Source organism: Rhinatrema bivittatum, chromosome 16, assembly GCF_901001135.1.
Source record: "Rhinatrema bivittatum chromosome 16, aRhiBiv1.1, whole genome shotgun sequence".
NCBI classification, from domain to species: domain Eukaryota; kingdom Metazoa; phylum Chordata; class Amphibia; order Gymnophiona; family Rhinatrematidae; genus Rhinatrema; species Rhinatrema bivittatum.
In genome coordinates, this window is record NC_042630.1 from 29346041 (window position 1) to 29368716 (window position 22676).

The 22676-nt window shown below is 46.9% G+C and overlaps 1 protein-coding gene across 3 annotated transcripts in view; it reads left to right on the plus strand.

The window, feature by feature from the left end:
- Positions 1-14198, plus strand: part of SEMA6C (semaphorin 6C) — a 95634-nt gene extending 81436 nt beyond the window's left edge. For all 3 annotated transcript variants that reach the window (XM_029580211.1, XM_029580213.1, XM_029580212.1), the window contains one exon: positions 7553-14198. In XM_029580211.1, coding sequence (XP_029436071.1) covers positions 7553-8805 — 1253 coding nt within the window. In that variant the 3' untranslated portion in view covers positions 8806-14198. The remainder of the gene's footprint in view (positions 1-7552) is intronic.
- Positions 14199-22676: the final 8478 nt, after the last annotated feature.

Sequence of the window (22676 nt, forward strand, 5' to 3'; positions counted from 1 at the left end):
GAGATCTCGGCAGTCCACATTGCCAGGAAAGACAATGTCGCGGCGGACTACCTTAGCAGAGAAAGTCTAGATCCAGGAGAATGGAAACTGTCAACCACAGCATTCCAATGGATAGTAAACCATTGGGGAACTCCAACCATGGACCTCCTGGCAAACCGGTCCAATGCCCAAGTTCCCAATTTCTTCAACCGCAGGCAGGAACCCCAGTCCCAGGGAATCGATACCCTGGTATAGACCTGGCCAGAGGAGACTCTCTGTTATATGCCTTCCCGCCGTGGCCCCTATTGGGCGCGATCATTCACAAGATAGAACACCACAGGGGACCAGTCCTCCTAGTGGCCACGGACTGGCCAAGAAGACCGTGGTACGCAGACAGGCGAAGACTGCTGGCAGGGAACCCCCTGCCGCTATCTCTACACAGAGACCTGCTCCAACAGGGACCGATCCTCCACGAGGATCCAGCTCGATTCTCTCTTACGGTCTGGCCATTGAGAGGACTCGCCTAAGGAGGAGAGGATACTCGGGGGCAGTAATTGACACCCTACTCCGAGCACACAGGTTCTCCACATCCCTAACATATATAAGGATTTGGAGAGTATTCGAAGCCTGGTGTGAGGACCATGACATCATTCCACGCTCAATCAAAATTCCTGCGATTTTGGAATTCCTACAGAACGGCCTACAGAAGGGATTGTCCCTCAACTCCATCAAGGTACAGGTGGCCACATTGTCATGCAATGGAACCAAGAGTGAGAGCGGCAGCATAGCCTCTCACCCGGATGTCTCCCACTTCCTGAAAGGAGTCAAGCACATCCGACTACCCCTAAAGTGGCCGGTGCCTCTTTGGAACCTCAACCTGGTCCTAGATTTCCTAGCAGGAACCTCCTTCAGACCTCTCCATGGCCTGTCTCTCCGACTATTAACATTGAAGACAGCCTTCCTGCTGGCAGTCTGTTCAGCTCGTCGTATATCCGAGCTACAAGCACTGTCCTGCCGGGAGCCGTTCCTCAGACTCACCCCGGGAACCATCCAGTTATGCACAGTTCCGTCGTTCCTCCCCAAAGTGGTGTCTCACTTCCATCTCAACCAAACCATCTCGCTACCATCGCCAGATGAGCATAAGAATTTGGAAGAGGCTCGAAGTCTACGCCATCTCAACGTCGGCAGGCTCCTTGTCCGATACCTGGAAAGGTCGGAATCCATATGAAAGATGGACCATCTATTCATCCTTCACAGCGGGAAGAAGCAAGGGGAAGCGGATTCGTGAGCAACCATAGCCCACTGGATCAAAGAAGTCATCAAGGCGGCCTACGTAGAAGCAGGCAAACCAATGCCTTTACAGGTCAAGGCCCATTCTACTAGAGCCCAGGCAGTGTCCTGGGCAGAAACCAAGATGCTGTCACCCGCCGAGATCTGCAGGGCGGCGACATGGTCCTCCATCCACACCTTCTCCAGGTTTTACCGCCTGGATGTTCAGGCTCGGGAGGACACAGCATTTGCAAGGGCAGTACTAAGTGGGTCACGAGCAGCCTCCCACCCGGTTCGGGAGTAGCTTTTATACATCCCATTGGTTCTGAGTCCATCTGCTACACGCTAGGAAATAGAGAAATTACTTACCTGATAATTTTGTTTTCCTTAGTGTAGATAGATGGACTCAGCATCCCACCCATGGCTGCCGTTACTCATGGAATTCTCGGGGCACATCCCTGGGAGCGAGTGATTCAAGGGTAAGCCATGCTTTCCTTCATCTAGGACACCCACCCTACCAGGTGTCGACGTTTCTCTGTTGAGGGCACTGGCGGTCTCCAGCTATAGCCAATTCAACCAGTTCAAATTAATCAAGTTATCCAAGTTATAAAGTTAATCAAGTTGTTCAAATTATTCAGTCACACATATATCCACAATGCTTTTCGAGGAGAATACTGAAGCGCTGCACTTCCTGCAGGGGTATATGTACTAGGGCTGATGTCAGATTGAAATCTGATCCGTCTCCAGCTGCTAACAGGAGTACACTATACCCATTGGTCATGAGTCCATCTGTCTACACTAAGAAAAATGAAATTATCAGGTAAGTAATTTCTCCATTTTCTAAAATTTTACATAGGTAACCCGGTGTTTATCCACATAAAAAGCTTGTTTGAGAATGCCCCCACCCCCCTGCCTGTGTGGGTAAAAAGTATGTATGCCCTGTTCATAGCACTTGCACTTTTACCTTTTAGGGAAGGACAATCAGATTTAGGAAGTACATACGGGAATTTCATGTTGAAATCCTTGTATAAACTTTCACATGTGTACTTTGCACCTGCTTCTAAACAGGGGTAGAAAGTATCCACATTCCTCTGCCAGCCCCAATTTTCAAAGAGAAACTGAAAATGAGCTTGCATGCACCACAGATTAAAACTTGCCTCATCTGCTGTGATTCTCAATTATAAACATCACTATGTAAATATGAGATCTTTGAGCTGCCTGTATACAGTCCACCAACAGATTGAACCTAATGTGAGTGATACAAGAGGCACTTGTGCATACTTGCTCACAGACAAAACACTGCAATATCAGATGAATATCAATATTATTACAGCTAATCTCCTGTGCAGTACAACACAGGGACAGCCCACTGTTGCTTCTGACTTTTTTCCCGGCTGCTGCATGGAACCTTTCCAGGCATAGTGGGTGGAACTTGCAGGGCATTTATTTTCCACATTCAGTGGTATAAATATAGCTGGCTATTGCATCTCAGCAAAATACATAAATATCCAATCCGTAAAAAAAAAAAAAAAAAATCCACCCTGTATCAGTTACTGGCACCTGACAGCTTCATGCATTAATAGGATCCATGCTGGGAGATGTTTTTCATGGTCCATTAAAAGGCAAAATCTCTTCTCTAGCAAAAGAAAACAACCCCTGCACACATACGCAGGGATCATTAAAATATTCAGTCTCCCACTAAGACAGTGCTGTCGCTGCCGCGGTATCAGTGCTGCATTCTGTCACCTGGGAGGTGCGTTATGGCTCAGAAGCAGAGCCCTGGGCCACTGAGAGATGAGGGTGTTCAGCACCACTTGATTCATACTACTACTTCACCTTGGTTATTAAAAACTCTGACCCTGGTGTATTATCCCCAATGCTAGGAATTTTAATAACTGGGAGGTGCAGAGAAGGGGAGAGAGAAAAGAAAAGGCAATAAATAACATATCATAACACTATTTTAGCTTTTAAATCAGATTCTGCATCTGTTGGGACTTCCAACTGAGCAGTCAAAGAGGGTTAAATATATATATATATATATATATATTTTATTTATTTATCGAGTTTTATATACTGTCATTCGGTTTCGCCATCATAACGGTTTACAAGTTTCGATCGGAGAAAGAAAATTCAAATGGGAAATAGAAAGATCATGATTATAGTTAGGTAAAACATATGGATGGGAACAGGTACAGTTACAGTCAGGCAACAGAAAGTCAGGTAATGGTACAGATCGAGGTAACATGAAGGTAGCAGATAATTAAATATAATTATACAAGATAATAATATATACAATATAAATAAAGAAGGGAGAGCACACCACGTGAATGCAGGATTATGGACCCTACTGAGAAGGTCCTGACCCTTAATCTAATCGAGGTCATTTTCAATGGGGCAGGTGCCGAGAGACTAAATTCCACCTCCTCACCTTCAGTTCACAGACAGCACAGCAGACACGAGAGATGGAGGGACTGAAAGGCTGCCCTAAGCCCCGTTCAGTCCTGGTTTAAAATTACCAACAAATTTAGGCATACGAAGAAAAAAACTGCCAAAAACATAACCCTGCTTTGCCCTGCACGGATGAGAATCTCTTCCGGAACAGGCTCGGCGGGAAGGGAAAGTTGCACACCAGAGTCCCTCCCTATAAAGAGCAAAGGAAAATCACGCCCGGAGCGATCCCTTTCTGTAAGACTTGCTCCTGGGAATCCCAGCAATTTCTTTTTTTTGGTACTTCATTTTTAGGCATCTCCAAGTTGTTACATGGTATTTTTTGGGGGGAAGGAAAAAAAAAAAAAAAGACAATGTCACAGGTAGCAATTAAAACTCGGCCTGGATTAGTTGAGGAATGGGAAGCAGGAAGTGGCTTTTAAAAGAAGGAATCCCCACAAAATATTGTTAAAGAATATTATCGCAAAGGAGCCAGGGGTGTGATCACTTTGGAGCTGGAAGGTGTGAGCTTTGGAAAATACATGAGTTTTACAAGTGTACATCCTAATACATATACGTGTGTGTATATATATATATATATATATATATATATTTAAAAATGTGGTACTGCATAAAAGTAAGTGTCGGAAATCCTGGGACGCGAGCTCAAGACTTCCCTCTCCTACTGACTCTGTGCGACCTTGGACGAGACACTCTGCAAACAATTTTCAAAGGTTTTTACGTGATAAACACGGCTTTACCCATATAAAACAAGCTTTTGAGACTCGCCCCACCCTTCTCTCCCCCTTCTCGGTACAGGTGAAAGGATTTATGCCACTTCACATGGGCACTTTCACCCCCCCCCCCCCCCCCCCCCACAGGTTTAGGTCGGGGGAGAAAGCGTACATGCTCTTCATCTTTACATCACCGTGCCGGCTTTCCGGCACACGCGGATGTTGATGGGGTGCTTTTGTACCCACGCCGGCACTATTCCAAAGGGCCACTCTGTGGGGGACCTGCACGCTGCACAGGGGAGACTGTGAAAATGTCCTTCTTTCTGTCTCCGGCACCGATGCAGAGTCCCCTGTGCCCAGGTCCAGGAGCCTGTTACTTCATCTCCCAGACCCAGCTGAAATCAAGGCATCTATCTCAAGATGACTTTTCCTGTCAGTTTTAGAAAAGTGCATGTATTTTGCTTATGAGGTCACCGGTTGTTGGAAAGGCTGAGCAGGGCATACGGCAGGGGCCTGTGCTAGTGGGAGGTGTTCTTGCTGGTCCCCTCTCATATTCCGCCCCCCTCCACACACACACACACGCACACATATGCACACGCACACACGCTCTCTCCTGCATGTTTCCAGTTTGATTTCAAAAGGGCCACAGATTCTAGTCTCCGGGGACTCTACTGGGTGAAGAAACTCACACTTCACAGGCTATGAGACCTTTTTTAGTGATTTATATGCACTTCTGAGCCCACAGACTAAGGACTCCTGAAGAAGATTCATATCAGGCCTCAAAAGCTCATGTTCAGCATCCTTTTTATTATGTCAGCCTGGTGAAAGGGAATCCGGTTCTGGCCCGGACAGAGTAAGGCGATGAAGACCACTGGACTAGGAAAAAGTGACCATTCAGTGGCCTCCCCCCCTTAACCTATGTTTTTCTTTGCCTTTTTAACCCTTTCCTGCCCATTTTTCTTTCCCTGGCCAAAAAAAAAAGAGAGAAAAAAACCCAATCTGCAGTTATACCCCAGTAAAGTCAGGTTTGTTGTTTTTTTTTTTGTTTTGTTTTAAATCCTAATAGCTGAAATTCGTGTCATTTAATTACCGGCTTCAGAAAAAGCAATTGCGTCCTTTCCTGATTTTCCCTTCAGCGACTGAGATCCCAGAATAATGGCAGATGACAAGCTGAGTGCAGTGCGGCATGGGGCTCTCGGCGGCAATTAGAGGGTTACTGACAGATCCTGACGGTCTTCACCCCCATCCCGTCTCCCATAACAAACTAACAAACAAAAGAGAGACCATTTGTAAAAAAAAACCAAACCAAAAACCCAACAAATAGGAATCGGATTCCCACAAAAGGGTCCACCAACAAATCCACACCATCTGGGACTACCAAGCAGCGCCTTCCCACTGTCCGTGTCCTCATTTTTCAGGCTCTCTCTGGGTACTTGAGTTCCTGTTGTGCGAGAGCCTGGTTTGGTTGCTTTTCCTCTGGTTCTGGTTCTGAACAGGGCACCTGCCGTGCGCCTTCTGGCTTGGTCGACTGCTCTTGCTATTTCCATTTCGGAGCACATGGCTTGGTGTAGATATATCTAAACCTGCTAAACTTTCTGAAAAGGTTACTATAGTTAGGTGACAATTAAGTAAACCTGCATTCGGACAAGAGCGTCATCAGGCTGGGAGGCAGAGAAGGACCACCTTCTTAAACTGACTCTGTGAACGTAGTCCTGGCCAGCCACCCCTTTATCCCTCCAGTCCTAAATGCTAGCCATAACTAGTCCTTTCCCTTGCCTTTCCTGTTACCCCTCCATCTACTACTCTGAATCTCTCTTATGTTCCCAAGGTCCTTCTTTCCCACCAACGGTCTTCCAGTCTTCACTCTTCCCCCCTCACCTCCTGCCACAGGTCCCCTCTGCCTCCCTCATACCATAGTTCCAGTGGTGTCTGTCTGCTGAGTTGGTACCAGGTGTGGCAATGTCTCCTCAGCACCAGGGCAGCCTCACGTCACTTGGCTCCTTCCCTCAGTTCTGCCGTACAGTCCACTGAGCCACAGAAGCCACTGCAACTGAGAGACAGGGAGGCTGCAGGCTGGCAGTACAAGGAGACAGGGAGAATATGTTCTCCTCTTCCCCACTGCTGCTCCTCCTTACCACTCCCTACATGGCTACAGGTCCCTGGGCATCTGAATTTTAGTTCTTCAGGACTCTTCAGTGGCTGGCAACCATAAAGTTGTGTTATTTATTCATAAACATTTGTTTCTTTCTGCTATTTGTTATTATGTACCACAAAGTCAGTGGTAATGTTTAGAGTATGTCAGGTTCTTGCACATGGGGGCATTACACATCATAATTTTGATGTTTTGTTCCCATTCGAGATGCAGCCAAAGGAGACTAAACTCAGCCAACAATGGCTTGGGAGGCAAGCCTCCGACTCATGCCAGAGGGCCATACCCAGCCTGAAAGTTAAATACATATATATATATATATCTACACCAAAGCATTACAGTATGTAAGGAATGTCAGCACTCCAGCTAATAATATTACCCTGAGAAGAGTAGTAGAAACTAGCCCCTAGTGATCCTGCTGGCTACTAAGAATCACATTATGGTCAAACCAGTGTCGATTAATATGCTGATAAAGGTGGACAAGGTAGCCTTTCATGAATACCCACTTCATCACCACAGAAAGAAAACAAATGTGGATATGCTCGTAAACCTGTGGAGCAAAGTCTTGAAGACTTTTGTAGATTTTTTTTTTATTTTTAAATGGCCCTCAAGCCGAGCTTTTGAAAATAATGCCTAAGAGAGATTTTGTTCAAGATAAATTCTCATGATGGGTCAAGACCAGACAGCCTTCTGAACAATAAATTTCATTTTGAAGTCGAGGGTTGGAACCTTCCGCAATAGAGTTGATGAGATGAATTGATGAGAGAGTTTTCCACCAGATTCAATGAAGGAGGAATTTGAGAATAGGATGGATATGTTCTCAGCTACCAAAAACATGACTGGTACTCATTAGATAACAAAGCATGATGGATGATTAATGCCTTTCTTCAATGTTATGTCTTGCTGTGATGTCATAAGCTAGGCAATAAATAGTACAGCCCTTCCCCTCCACATCTTAAGTTTTAATTACATTTGTTTTCTGTTATTTTTTCAGGCGTAAGACAGGAGGCCGAAGCCAAAGAAGCAACTAAGAGCGTTCATTTCACATTTCTCATTGGCTGCGTCTTTGTAGCCTTTGTTCTTGGTGCCTTCTTCTCTGGACTGTTCGTCTCCTGCTACTGTAACCACATGTTCCACAAAACCAAACACATCAGCAAGGACCCTGAGTCCAGCATCCAGCGGCCCCTTTCCTTGAGAAGCTTGGCAAAGATGAATGGACTTCTGGACAGTCAAAACAAGGATGCTATGTTGGAGGCATCTTCTCCAAAGCTCTACACGACTCTGTTGCCCAGTGAAAGAGAACACCCCAATGGGATGACCAAATCTGGAATGAAAGAACACCCAGAGCTATCTGGCTTGCCTACGCCTGAGTCAACACCGGAGCTGCCAATGAAGAACATGAAGGCCATCAAGAACCAGTGGGAGAAGAATCAAAACTGCAACAATGCCAAAGAGACTCAGCTCAAGAGTCCTGTGTTTCACAGCCCTGTATCAAACTCCCAGGTTTTCCAATTCTCTAGTGCAATGGTCATGCCAAGTAGCATCCATGGATATGACCCATCTCTCACCAACTACTCAGATGAAAAGAAGATACCAAACTCGGAACGTGTACTAATCCGTCACTCCCAGTGTTATCTGCCAAAGGGGGTTGAGGTGACTACACTGGATGAGCTTTTAAAACACCTCCATGAAACCAATGGGTCTCCAAGGAAAATGATGGGCAGTATGTCCATTAACCAGCAAGCCCTGAGCCCTCATTCTCCTATGTCATTCAGTAACCGAGTTCAGCCAAAAATTCCAGATACTGAGAGTGCACCATACTACAGCTCCTCCACACTCCCCAGGGACAGCTTACCACGCAGGTTGGATATCCCACCTGATGTAACCCCTCAGTCCTGCATAGAAAAGCAATTGAGACATCCATCCCAAAGACATTCTCTGTCCTCCACACAGAAACTTATCAACATTGGTCCAAGTGCAGCAGTGCTCTCCAGGCAGCACAGCATAAGCCAAGCCACCAGGCAGCACCCATCTGCTGCATTGCTGACACGGATGCATTCAACTGGCACACCTGTGCCCCTGGAAGGACATAGTATCTTTCTGTCAAGGCAACACAGCTATACTGAGCAAACCCCACTGCCACGAAATGGCATCAAGAGAACCACCTCTTTGAAACCAGACATGCCACTTACGCCAGTGTTCATGCCAGCCTCCCCGGTGAAGGTCACCAACCCATTCAACTACTAAACAGGCTGATTTTGTGGCTGTAAGAAGGAAAGGCTCAAGCCATTGAATTCTCCTGGTCTGAGCTGAAGTGGTCCTCAAGGCAGTGTTTTGTCTCAAGCAGTTGGGGGAATTTTTAACTGCTTTTGTCCTAATGTAGACGATCTTTTATGTGCAGCAGTCGTAACCCAAGAAGAGAAGGCAGCTTCATGCTGCAAGTGTGCTGGGTCCAGCACCTTCAGCCCATCCAACGCGCCAAGCCATGTAGGAGTGACTGCGACATCATGAGCCAAAAGATCAAGCACGGGAAGCAGAAGCGGACTAGAGAGGCTGCCTGCCACCAAGGAGTCCTCGACAGGAGCTGTTGAGGCAAAGTAGGACAGGACAGGACCTAACATGCCTCTGTACACCTTCATAAAGGAACAGCTATACCCCTTGCGTCAGCAAGGACACAATAGTGTTGCTTTTAAGCAATGTAATCACAGCTCACCTTTTATTTTTGAAAGGGTGGAGTCCACAAGATCAACAAGCATCTTGGAGGAAAAAAGATCAAGGTATTAAGCAAAACAGAATGAGAAACTTGTTGACATTCGCTGTAAGGTGGGGAGTACTGCACAGGTTCTCAAATGCGTGTTCCCATTTTGCCACCACTAGTGTTCACGTTGGCCAAAAGGTTGATCTTTCGTGATTCCGCCAAGTCTAAGTCCATGCAACAACATAGTGATGCAGTACCCAGCTGTTTATTTATTACAAGCATCCTTATTTCTTGTGGAAGCTGAGCACTCTGCTGGAAGTAGCTCCTTGATCAGACTCCTCCGCCTGTCCAATAATGTAGCTGGGTGTCCACTCCCTCTTCACCTTGGGGATGAGGGGGAAGAGCCCATTTTGGAGAGTTTCCCAGTAAGTTAATCATTTGGATGGTAGAGGCTGGTGGTCTGCTCCCCCCCCCTCCCCAAAATAAAAATAAACTGTGACAGATGCGTGCCTGGTCAGGCCGACTCTGTCCTCACTGATGGAGACCATGGGCCAGTGAAGGAGAAGGCAGCTGTGCTTCTGTGGGAAAATCAGAAAGAGAACTCCTAACCTTTCTGAAGTGTGTATATATATGTATATATTTACATATAGAGAGAGAGGTATGGATTGATTTTGCAATATAACTCCATATAAAAGGAGGAAATAAATCCTACTGTGTAGGAAGAAGCAAACTCGCCTGTAGAGAGAGTACTGAAAATGTGAATATATTTGTGTTAGGGAATCATGACCATGGCTGATTTGAAAAGGAGAACCATTGCCTACTTGGCCTGTGCAAAGCAACAGCTCCCTAACGAAGTAATCAATGTGAAAACGTTTTCATTTACAATCTGGCCGGCTGGGCCATCTATGAAGTTTATCCAGGCCAGGATTTAGGCATGGACTCAATGTAGGCAACTGCCTCCGGATGCAAATTTTTCTAGGGGGTTGGAGCATCGCTGCTATGCCTAAATCTGGGCCTGCCGCTGCAGCGCCAACCCCACAACAACAGCAGCAGCAGCAAGTGGAGACACGAAGTTCAGCACGGGGGGGTCCTCCTGCAGCTATTGCATGCTTACCGGCTCTACAGTGCCCCTACACTCACATAGGTTGCAGCGGTAACCAGAAGCCCGTGCAGGAGGAGGGGGTGGGGGGGTGCCAGAGGCCCTGGGCTGAAGTTCTCGTCTCCACTTGCTGCTCTTGCGGGCAGGCAGCCCCCCCTCCCCCTCCTAAGCTAGAGGTGAAGGGGGATGCTGCACGAGGGGAGTATTTGCACAGGGGAGGTCGGGAAAGCAAGGCGGACACTCCCTCCTCCCTCCATTGCCTACAGGCACACATACCTTAAACTCAGCCCTGCGCCTACCCTGTCTCAGGTCACCTGAGAAAATCTTAGAAAAGGTTCCTGTTTGTCTTTTTGCTGTTATATGAAACTACAGCAGCCTTATCATGTCATAACAACAGAGTAGACAAAGGCAGATAAAGAGCAATTGATTGATCTGGTGTGCCCGGGTATGCCTGTCCACGCTGCTAAGGATCCATCCCAGCTGCCAGTGCACCCCCTATAGATACCGCGCTATATCCAAGTCAAGATTTTATCCTCCTCCTCCTTGGTTCTCTACCATCTTGTGTAGATGAAGCATCCAAGTTCCCATAAGGAATCCATCAATGGCAGTGGGGCTACACCAAAGTAGACTGAATGCATTTCACCGATTAAAGTCGCTGCCAAACAAGAGGGCTCGCTCTCTCTCCACATTAGCTGGATTGTATTTCAGGGTAGCTAACATAAGTATTATGCAAAGATGATCTCTAAAGAAGGCACGCAGGTCATCTGGACAGCTTTGGATAAGTGCCACATGGGTCAGTTAAAAGGCCTCGTATCCCACGGAGAATCCTGTTAGCTGCAGGGTCAGTATGATGACTAGGACTATGCAGTTGTATATGAAGGTGTAAAGTAGCATTTTGAAAATGATTCAGCTTGACTGCTGTTTGCAAACCTTCATGAATCAAGGTGACTCCCTGAAGAATTGTTTCTTTAAGCAAAAGAAAAAAAAAATTGTCACCCCCCCTTCACAGCAAGCATGCTTTTTTGCCATAATTAAAAAAAAAAAAAAGGCTGTTTAGATCGGGGGTGTAAACCCTATGTAGCATTGGATTACCACCCAAGCCCCCAAACGGCCCCAACAGCTTCCCCCACGCTGGGAGAGAGCTGGTCTAGGGAGGCGGCAGGCCCAGATTTAGGCATATGTAACACAGGCAATTGCCTAGGGTGCCAGATTTTGAAGGCACCAAATACCCAGGCAAAAGAGGAGCTTTCTCCAGCAATCCACCTGGGGCTCTGCCGTGCCGCTCTGGGGAGCAGCGGGGACAGTGGGACTTCACCCGCTATCTGATCTCCAGGGTCTCCTTAAATCCGGCCCCGGGAGGGTACGGCCTATGCGCCCTGCGCAGCTTCCTCCTCCTGTTGCCAGCCTAGGCTTCGGGGCCTTCCACGGGTCTAGACCCCCCTTCAGCATCTTTTCTTGAACATGGGCTCCTAAATGTTAAATGCTTTCCCTGCCTGCCAGTATGTTTTTTGCCCAGTGCTGCTGCCCGCAGGAACCACAGGGAGAAACGTAGCTACGTACTTTACAGCTACGCGGGCTACTGGAAATTGTCCCAGACTACCTAACTAAAAGTGTTGGTGTGGGGGTGGAGAAAGCTTAAGCAAACGAGCTGTATTTCTCAGACAGATTATTACCAAGAGTCCAACCAGTAATTGTGAAGTTGTGAAATTAAAAAAAACATCTCTCGTCACGGGATTTCAAACGAATTAGCCAAACCAATAGTCTGTGTAAATGTGTGCCTTATTTAAAAACTAGTCTTATGAACACTGCAATGTAGCAAATATGTGATTGTCCTTGTTTGTTTTTCTATTTTGTTTTGATTTCAAAGAAGGTGCATCTCGAAGCCTTGGGAGCCACAATTTCCGCGTGCTGGAAGGTCCAATCTGTTTAGCCACCGACACCACCCACCCCCTATCTAAAGCATCCAAATAGTTAATGGCAAGTTTCTTACATCCCGCGCTCTACCCTTTATTGCTGGCCCTTGAACCCTTTGACAGCCCCTCCCACTCCCAACCGCTTTACTGCTGGTGCCTGAGCTAAGAACGTGACCCCAGACCTTGTACTGCTCAAGTTCTCAAAGATCCCCAGCCCCTTTATTGCTGAGCCCTCTGGCACCCCCCCCCCCCCCCCCCCACTCACTCCTCAATGTCTTTACTGCTGGTGCCTGAACTACCAACAGCCCATTTACTGCCCAAGTTCTCCCCAGCCCTTAATGCTGGCTCCTGAGCTCTCTGCCTGTCCCACTCCTTTTTATTGATGATGCTTGAACTCTCAGAGCACCTTTGCTGCTGGTCCCTAAACTCCAAGAAACCTCCAACCCCCAGCACTGCTGATGCCCAGGCTTTCTCAGCAACTCCCTGGCCCGGGCTCTGTACTACTGCTCCCTGAGCTCTCGGTACAATTCCCAGAGAGCTGCAGCCTTAATTCATATTGCATCCGGCACCTCCTCCTTATTCTGCACCCAAGATGTATCATATTTGGGTCCAGACAAGACTTCGCTGATCAGTTTTCAGTGCTCACTGGGTCGAATCAAGCTTTCGAAATTACGGTCCCTTTTGGAACTGCTATGCAAGGTAACAGTGGCATTGCTCCTTAGCAGCATATACACCAGGGGACGCTGACCAGCTCACGGAGCTGGGGGCTCCCTCGTGTACATGCAACCAAGCATGCTACCAACCTTGATCTGGAAGCATTTCACACGAAAAAAGCAATCTGCATCGTAACAAGTGCTTTCTTTATTCAAAATATGGGATTGGACTATTATTTTGACCCCTAAAATCTGAGCTGCTTGGAGCATTTTAACTTCCAAGAATTACAATTTAAGGGATACCCTCTCAACCCCCCCCCCCCCCCAAGACTTACTTTGCAAAGTCATTGCAAGCACTCCAGCTCCAGGCTGGAAATTCACTAACGTGGAGATTGGGCAAGGGACGTTCACCCTTCCCTTGCCTCCAGTCCAAGTTTAGATTGTGAGTCCTCTGGGGGACAGGGAAACAGCTTAGGTACCTGGACGTAATCTGCCTTGTGCTCCCAATGAAAAGGCCTGAGCTAAATGCCACAATAACCTGCCAGCCATTGGATCAATGGGGCTGCAAGTTGTGAGGATGGGATGGGGGTGGTGGCCCCTCCTTGCTTGAAAATGATCTTGCTCCAATAAGGATGAGGTCGTCTTCAATAGAGGCAAAGCTGAAAAGCATCCCAAAGCCACGCCTATGTGTGCTTAGTCCTCCCTTGGTTGTTTTCTAGAGTGATTTACTAATTCTACACAAACTCACTCGTACCCCTTCCACCTTTATCCGACAGGCATTTTTGGACTGGAGGGATGGTTCCACGGAGGAAGATCACCACCTATGATACGTCTTGGGGGAAGGTTGGTCCCATCCCAGTAGACACTGCATGGGAATGAATTGGGCCTATTTGGCAGCTATTTAAATGTTTTCTGTTTAAAAAAAAAGAACAACTATGGCATGGACAGGTGGCAGAAGATCTGCCTGCCATCAGGTGGAGGTAGGCAGATGCATTTCCGGTAAGATTTTGTGTCGGAAAGTTCTTATAGTCCCTTGTGTCCCGGAGATGGACGAGCAGCCCAAAACCCTGTGACAGGCACTAGCTCCTTGTGTAGTAGCTGGGGGGGGGCCAAAGGATTGTAAATAGCTGTATACGTCCCAGTTAACAGTTTGTTTTTATTCTGCCTTCGTTTGTATGTGTCACATTTTGCTTTCTACGAGAGCTCTAGGTTTTAAAACTGTATATGGAAAGGACACATTTTTTTTAAATGTTATTAAAAACAACTAAGCAATTACACCGTGATGGCTCTGGAAGGGTTATTTTTCTCGGGCTGGGTTGTGGCATAGAGACTAGACATTTTGGCTATATTCAGCTGAATGCTTTTTACCTGCAGAAGATGCTCACCCCTTCCACCCATGCTTTAGGGAGATAGGGTAACTGAATTTGAAGGATGCGTTAAAGCATCTTTCCTCTCTTCCTTCTCCTGAATAACGCCCTTCTGGATATCTGGCTCTTCAGGGGGTACAAGGACATTTCCGCTTTTCTTGCACCCCAGTTTGTTGGCAAGGGGCAGAGCGGAAATGTTTTGCATAAGGCACAGCATGGGAAAAATGTCTTTGCGACGAAGGCCCTAGATTTCCCCAAAGAATATGATAAATATTGCCCTGTGGAGGGCGCTGTGCCCTCCCGAATCATGGGAGATGGGGGCGAAAGGCAGATGGGGGTTTTTTTTCAACTATAAAACCAAATCATCAATTTATATTCGCTTCACAAAGCCATCCTGAAAAAGGAGAAAATGGGGTTAATGATGAACTCAAGTTGCCACTGCCTGCCACATGTCCTACGGGAACGTAACAGTTTAATAGTTTCTTATAATATCCTGTTTGCAATCACATGATCATCTCAGAGCTAATCAAATTTCTAGATTTACATTATCAATAGAAAAAAAATATATATATATATATGCACAGAGGAAGGAGACGGGAAGAGAGCCAGGAGAAACATTAGCTCGGTCTTCTAACCAAGGACATCCAGCAAGGTCAAGTGGAGAAAGCTTTAGTCATTTTGACACTGTTGTTTACAGAAGGGTGGGAACGCACAGATTTAGGAAATTGCCTTCACAACACTAGGTTCTGGGTGGTTTGCCAATCCCATTACAAGATGATATAGAGCACTTAGCAGAAGATTGATGATGCTCAAGAGATCAACCTGAAATTACTTCTGAAGACCAAACATTTAAAAGCAGTTGGATTATGCAATTTCACGGGCCGCTGTGTGACTTCCAGAAAAGCAGAGAACCAAAGGTTTGTTAACAATGTTACAAGCTAGTATAAGCTTGTTAGAGGCTGTGGGGGTGACAGCAAGCACCCCACCTTAAGAATGCACCTTGTAGGCAGTGAATCTTCTCACTCGTGGGCCAATGCATTGGAGATTTCTGAGGTGACTGGCTGAGAACTGGCCCAGCTTCCATCACTCTGAAGCCTCATCCCTCCTACAATCGGTGAGCATTAAGATGTACCAAAGGTAGCGCCACCCACAGAGTTCTGCAAAAGCATATCAATCCTACCTTCCAATGCTCACACAAATATGATGGCTTCCTCCATACACCTCTGCAATTGTAATAACCAATATTGCATTTTATACTACTATCCATAATTCTGCCAGAAACAAATTGTAAATCAGTGTTAATTGCTAAAAATCCTAATACAAGGCCTAGCTTCACCCCCCCATCACCCACACCGCCCATGTTTAGTACGTGTCCTCCAGTCACCATTCATTTTGTCCGTGCCAGTGGTGCTAGTGCATGTTTTGTTTCTGACCTCCAATGGCAGAGGCTATTCTCATCTAGTCTCTATTTGTTTGCAATACAGAGAGCGCTGCCTGTTAATCAGTCATATCTGGAGCATCACCTGGTCTCCCCTCCAGTCTCTGTGCTCTGATTAAGGCACTGCCTAAAAAGCTTCCACTAGGCAATGAGAAGGTAAATATGGTTCTGTCTGGCAACCAGCATCAAGGCTGCCTTCTGAAATGCATTGAACACCAGCAGTATCCCCTCACCAGCTGCCTGGGTCTCTCAGCAATAAACACCCAACCGTTCGGATTAAAGGAGGGTGGACAACTTTTCAGTGGCTTTTAAACAGCTCTCCGCGCCCCTCCCCCCCTTTTCATTGTTTTGTTCCTTTCCTGTTTAATCCTCTCCTGGAAAGTTCACCAAGAGTCTTCCATGAACTTCAGTTCTTGCCACCCAGCTTTCATTAGGGAGTTATAATGCATTGCATAAACAATAAACAAATTAAAACAAAAAAAAACATCACAAACAGGCAAAAAAACAAAGGATAATGTAAATAAGATAAAATCCAAAAAATAAAACTAGTATGAAAACAACATATCATTAAATGATAAAAGTGTTACTCATATCTTATATCTATATATACATAAGGGTGCCTGCTCCATCTAGAGGGCTCTTTCTTTGATGCAGTGCAGTTGCATCCCATCAGCTAGCATGCTACCCAGATGGATCAGGTATAGCGGCGGATTCCCGATGAAGACCGGCCCAGGAGATACCACGTGGTCTGCCGAGCGCGGCTCTGTCACGGCCGCGCTCAGCAGACCACATGACTAGCGTGACCAGCCCACCGGGGGATGCCCGATCCCCCAATAGGCCAATCCTCCCCTGGTCAGGTACATCTTGGGGAATGAGCCCTGTCCCTTCCGGCACCACAAAGCTCTCACTGAATTTGGGCTATGCTGGGCCCTAATATCTATGATGTTTTCATAGTCATACATAGTCGACAGAACAGTGGAGGCATTTGGGCCCACGTGGCTCGATGTCATTAAGAAGCATGCAGTTTGGAAAGCAACAGTTTTTTTGAGGACTGCCCCAGCAGTGAGGACTGACATTTAGGGCACTGGCACCTAGATGGGGAAAGAAAGTAAGGGGGATGCTGCAATTCTACACATGAAGCAGTGGTCACACCTAGTAATTGAGTTTAGGACCCATGAATGCAGGGGTAACATTACATGGCTTTAAGCTCCTTACAGAACTGGACAGAAGCAGATGTCAACTGAAGTTCATCTTACAGGTCCTACCACCGAAAAAAGGCCCTGCAACAGGTTTCCTGCAAGTGAGCCTGCTTGACTGAAAGAATTCTGAGATTCCAGTCGCCTACCAGCTGATCGCAAACTCTTGAGGAAAGACTTCAAGTGTTTACATCTTTGAAAGATATGCATACTGATTTTGTAAACCGTTGTGATCTTCCTTTGGAACAACGGTATATAAAACACCCAAATAAATAAATACGATAACCTGGCCCCTCCCCATTAATAGTCTAAAAATGAGGCACAAAACCTCAGATTTTACCCTTGAGGTAATAGGCAGGCAATGCAGCTGTTTCAACTTGGGGAGTTGCAATGTCTCTTAAGGATCTGCCCAACACCAAACACGGAGCGGCATGCTGAAGTAGCTGCAATGGCTCAATTCAACTGTGGGGCAGTCCCACATACAGAGAATTAAAATAATTGAGGGAAGTCAGAATAAAAGCCTGAATGAAGGCCCTAAAATCTTTCCTCTACAGAATAGATTCTAGTTGTTTCAGCAGCCTCAGTACCAAAAAAAAAAAAAAAGATTTTAAAGCAGCCTGTATTTGTGCCCTTAATGACAAACAGGAGTCAATAAGGACTCCAAAAGCTCTAATACATTCGGAAAAGCACAATGGCATCCTCTCTACTGAAAATGCTAAGCACTCCTCAGGGAGCGGACGACTCCGCCAGACTGCTTCTGTTTTGGCAAGATTAAGACATAACTGGGGCCCTTCATTTTCAATTTAAAACAATTTTCACTCATAATTCCAGGATTTTTCCCCAAAGGTGACAATGAGTTTAAACCGATATTCACCCTAATTTTAGGATGATTAAAAAGTTGCAGCTGCAATGTTTCGAGGCCTCCAGCCACGGCTGGAAGCCGGTGGGCGCCAAAACCCATGCTGTGTTTCACGCCCCCACTCCCCGCCCGTAAAAGCACTCGTCCTCCCGTGCCAAGGTTCAAGTCCTGCCTCTCAAGAAGCCAAAGGGCCTTGCTGGCTGGTGCCATGAATGCCTGTCCAGCAGAAGCAATTCCTGGCAGGCTCCCTGGCCCTGCACAGAAGCAGAAGGTGGAGAGAGGAGAAGCCTGGAGCCACCACAGGGAAGGATAAATGCTGCTGCAGGGCGGGCTCAGGAAGATTCTTGGAAGGGTATGGGGGGGTGGAGAGAGAGAGAGGAACATGCTAGACAGGAGCTGGGGATGCTGCTGGATGGGAGAATCTGCTTAATATTTTATTGCCCTGGCTTCTGTCCACCAAAATAGATTGTGATATTTATTTACCTGGAAAAATTAGTCTTTTTTTTTTTCCAAGCTGATTTTCTCCTGTTTTTGTTCTTCTCCTAATAAACCCTGATAAATCACAGGCAAAATAAAGAACAATAAAAACTGAAAATGAAGGTCCCGAGACATAACCTATTTTGTTTAATCCAGGAACTAATTTCCTGAAAAGCATAATTAAAAAATGACAAAGTGGTTGCTATATTGCCTTATTTATTTACTTATTTTGGTTTTTATGCAACATATCTTAATTTTGATTTTAAATGCATGTTGCTTTGGATCGTTCTTGATTTAACTTGTGTATGTCATTTTGTTCACCGCCTAGACCTTTTAGGGTTAGGCGGAATGTCGTCTGCATAGGTTTTATAAAACACACCATGGTCTTACAGAGAGGCTGCAAATAGTTGTTAATAACGATGAAGAGCCCTGCCTCAATGTGCCACCACAATGACCAGCTCTCACCAATACAAACTTGCTATTGCCAGCTAGACAGAGAAGAAGAAAACCAGCAAAAAAAAAAAAAAAAAAAAACAGTCCCGCCCGTAGCAAGCACGGAATGACTCGCAGTATCAAAAGCGGCTGAAATGTCCGGGAGGATCAAAATGACAGATCCTCCTTGATCCGTTTCCCTCAAACGGAAATCACAGGGATAACAGCAACGTTTCTGAGCCATGAACAGACCTACACTCGCATTGCTGGGAACTCAGGACTTTATGATCCTTCAGAAATTCATCCAGCTCTAAGGTTTTCCCTACGGAACCGAGGTCAGAAACCTGTCTGTAACTAGCAAACTAGTTTTAATGACTTCACACTTTTATAGTCCAGGGCCCATTGCTTACTTAGCAGAGAGGCTAGAGAGAGGAGGGCCGGGGGGAGGCTGACCCGCACTTTCACCCCCAGAGGTCACTCCTCTGCCAGGGATGGATTGAGACAATCCTTTGGGGCAAGTAAGGAAGATTGTACCATCACTGCCTGCTGTGTGGATGGAGAAGGGGCAATCTGGGAGCCGGGTGAGAGTGATGACGATGGATCATCTCCTCCCAGGTGATAAGGAATGACTCGGCCAGTCCTAGATTCTTCTTCGGCTCCTGTTTCAAAGCATTCACAATGCCTTTCACCATAGGAAAAATTGTGAAACAGATAGCTGACAAGGCAGAACTGACTTTCCTGCACCTTTCTCACCCATTACAGAACAGATGAGGAGGCCGATACCTTGACGTGACAACAACAGAACCCTGGCATGGTTGTGTACCATACAGACAGGGAGAATACCACTTGCTAGCGCTGAGGCATTTGGAGTAGATGCCCTGTTGTACCCAACGATGCATGCTGTGCTCCACTGTCTCACTAACTCCCAATGGAGTGGCTAGGAATAGTGTGATGATGGCTCCCCAGTATCATTGGGGCTCTGATTATGGCGCGGTGGTAGGTGGCGTTCTATGGCATCATCCCCATGGTAACCCCAGTACCTGATAACTCTCCAAGAGGCTGATCTCAGCCCTTGAAATTGCATTGGGAATGGCTCACCGCTGTTCCCGCATGGACCTGCACCAGCGAGGTCTATGGCGATCAACGGCGTCCCTGGTGCTCTGTGGTCTTGTTGCAATCGCATGAATGGCACCAAATGATGCTGCACCCAGGGCTTCATAGCGCTCGACTGTGTCTTGATCCATTCGACGGTATATAGCACTAAACCCCGGCGCCCACGGATATCGACAGCCTGGCAGCACTGATAGAAACCCCAGTGCCCAAAGGCATCACTGGACCGGTGGAAGAGAGGATGCCAGGGGCGTTTGCAAGCAAAGGCTCTGCAGCCATAACATGCCTCATTGATGCCCAAAGGAACCAATGATTGCCAGCACCATCAACAGTTACCCTCAGATCACCTATACATCCGAGGGCATCAATTGTGCAAGCTCAATGGCGCCCCTCAGCAGCAGCTATGGCTGATGATTGCCTCGCTAGTGCTCATTAGCAGTGATGGTGCACAAAACTAGGTGGGGCCTCCGATGCCCCCTGATCCCAGCAGCTCAGGGCCCCCAAGATCATAGGCATCCATGGTGCCCACTAGCCATAGGCCAGTGATGGGACAGTCCGATGCCCCTTGGTGCCCCGTCTGGACAATGCAAAGAAGCCTCAAGGGCACCAGAACACTGCACCTGGATGCCTTCCGTGCTCCAGGGTGCCTTGAGAAGATGGCGACCCTGGGGCTTGACAGCACCAAGTCCGTCCAAGGCCAAAACCCATTGCCCTAAGGCTTTAGTAGCACTCGAGGGCTCTTACGCCCCGGTGGTCAATGGCCTCAACTGCGATTAGGGCACTCAGTGGCGTTGCCAGTGCCTCGTTGATGGTGCTCAACATAGTCGAGAATGGCACAATGGCCTATAGGCGACGGCATCAGGGCCACGCACCTCAACAGCCGCGAGGGCGGCCGCGTCCTCGAGGCCACGTACGTCAACAGCATCGAGGGTGGCGGCAGCATTGAGGCTATGCACCTCAATGACCCACGCACGCAGCTCAATGGGATCGAGGGCAGCTCCGATGGCATCTATGATAGCCCTGGTCCTCGACACTAGAGGTCAGTGCTATTACTCCGCCACACTGAGGCCCAAGGCGCACGAGGACTCTGGTGCATCAAGTCCACAGATGCCTACGGCACAGCCCTTACAACAGTGAGGGAGGTCATGCACCTTGATGGCATCGAGGCTGCCCCGGCACCTCAACGGCATCAAAGGTAACCATGGTGCTCAATGGCAGTCCTGGTCCCCAATGCGGTCCTGATATCATGTCAGATTATCGGTGCACTGGTCACAGATGTGCATGGCCAACCGTAATTGAGCATGGCATCAAAGGTGCAGCAGCAAGCTGCTTGCCCAGGTTCCTGCTCACCTCTCTCACAAGGAGACTGCATTACAATCACAGGCAAACAGGAAGGAGGCTACATTGTCCAGTGTTCCTAGCCGTGGAGACTAGTTCCTTTGAATATGGGGAGGATGAGCTTTCCCCCCCACAGGAATGGTGTGATCCTGGATCTCTTCACTGTCTTAACCTCCATCAATGCCGATTGATCGGTGAAACAACATGGAACTCCTGTCCGTGTAGAACTCAGGCGAGTCCCCAGGCTCAGCGGCCTACATGGATCACCCATGGACTGCATTCAGTCAGTCCTGCCAGCACCTGACAAAGGTATAAAAAACAGAGCTCCATCCATGATGTCATCCATGTGTGAAGACTAACATCCTGCTGGGTCCTTGGAGAAAATAAATATTCTTAATAATAATAATAATAAAAATATCATCATTCCTGCTAATCCACAGAGTGCCTTTTCCCTCAGATCTCAACCAAAGAAAATGCCTAGCAGCCATAAGGATATAACTAATCAGGAAAAAAAAAATGCATTCATTGCATGCATTCATCTTGTTGATGGCAGCAGAAAGCTAGTGAGAAAGAATCCATGCTAAAAAGAGTAACAGCAAATGTTATTTTAATTAATGCATGTAACGCATGTGAACCAGTCAATCATTGAACCGATGGTGGTCCTGTTGTGGATGCTGCTCTAGTGTCCACCTTCAAATGACCGCGGGCCATCAAGAGCAGGTGAGCTAGCCCTTCACTTGCTGTTGAGCGGATGTTCTGCAGGCTGTGACACCTTTTATTGTCACAGCCTAAGAATTACCTATCTTCTTCGGATGCAGGACAGGAAGAAATAATGTTAATTCCACAAGCCAGGAGCAGCATCTAGTGGCCAGCTAGAAGGTGGACATGCGTTTCTTGGCCCTGACTCAGATTCAGATAACTTTATTGCATGACAATTTTACATGCGTCGCCAAAGATAGATAGAGTATGCGGGTGACTTTCAACAACCCAAGGAAGGGTAGAAGTATACAATTTTGATAAGTGATTGTGAATAGGAACAAGAAGGTGGAATACTGAACGTAAACTCTAGTCTGTAATGTTCTTTATTGGAGAAATTACTTACTTGATAATTTTGTTTTCCTTAGTGTAGACAGTGGGTTTTTGCTCCCCTGCCAGCAGATGGAGACAGAGCAAGCTGATGTCACAGTATATATAACCCTGCAGTGATCCCAGCCTGCTAAGTATTCTCTTCAAAAGCAACTGTGGACAGATTAGCAAAAAACTTCATTGAAAAACAGGTAACCAGAACTGTATTCAACCAAACAAACACTGAACTCACGTAAGATTCTAGGTACTGGATGAATATTTATCAGTAATCCCTGTGGACCCAGAGCCCCATAGGAGGACTATTGACACATTCATGTAGCAGCCGAGGGCAGAAAGCTGGGTCCATCTGTCTACACTAAGAAAAACAAAATTATCAGGTAAGTAATTTCTCCATTTCCTAGTGTGAAGACAGATGGACTCAGGATCAGTGGGATGTACCAAAGCTACTCGCC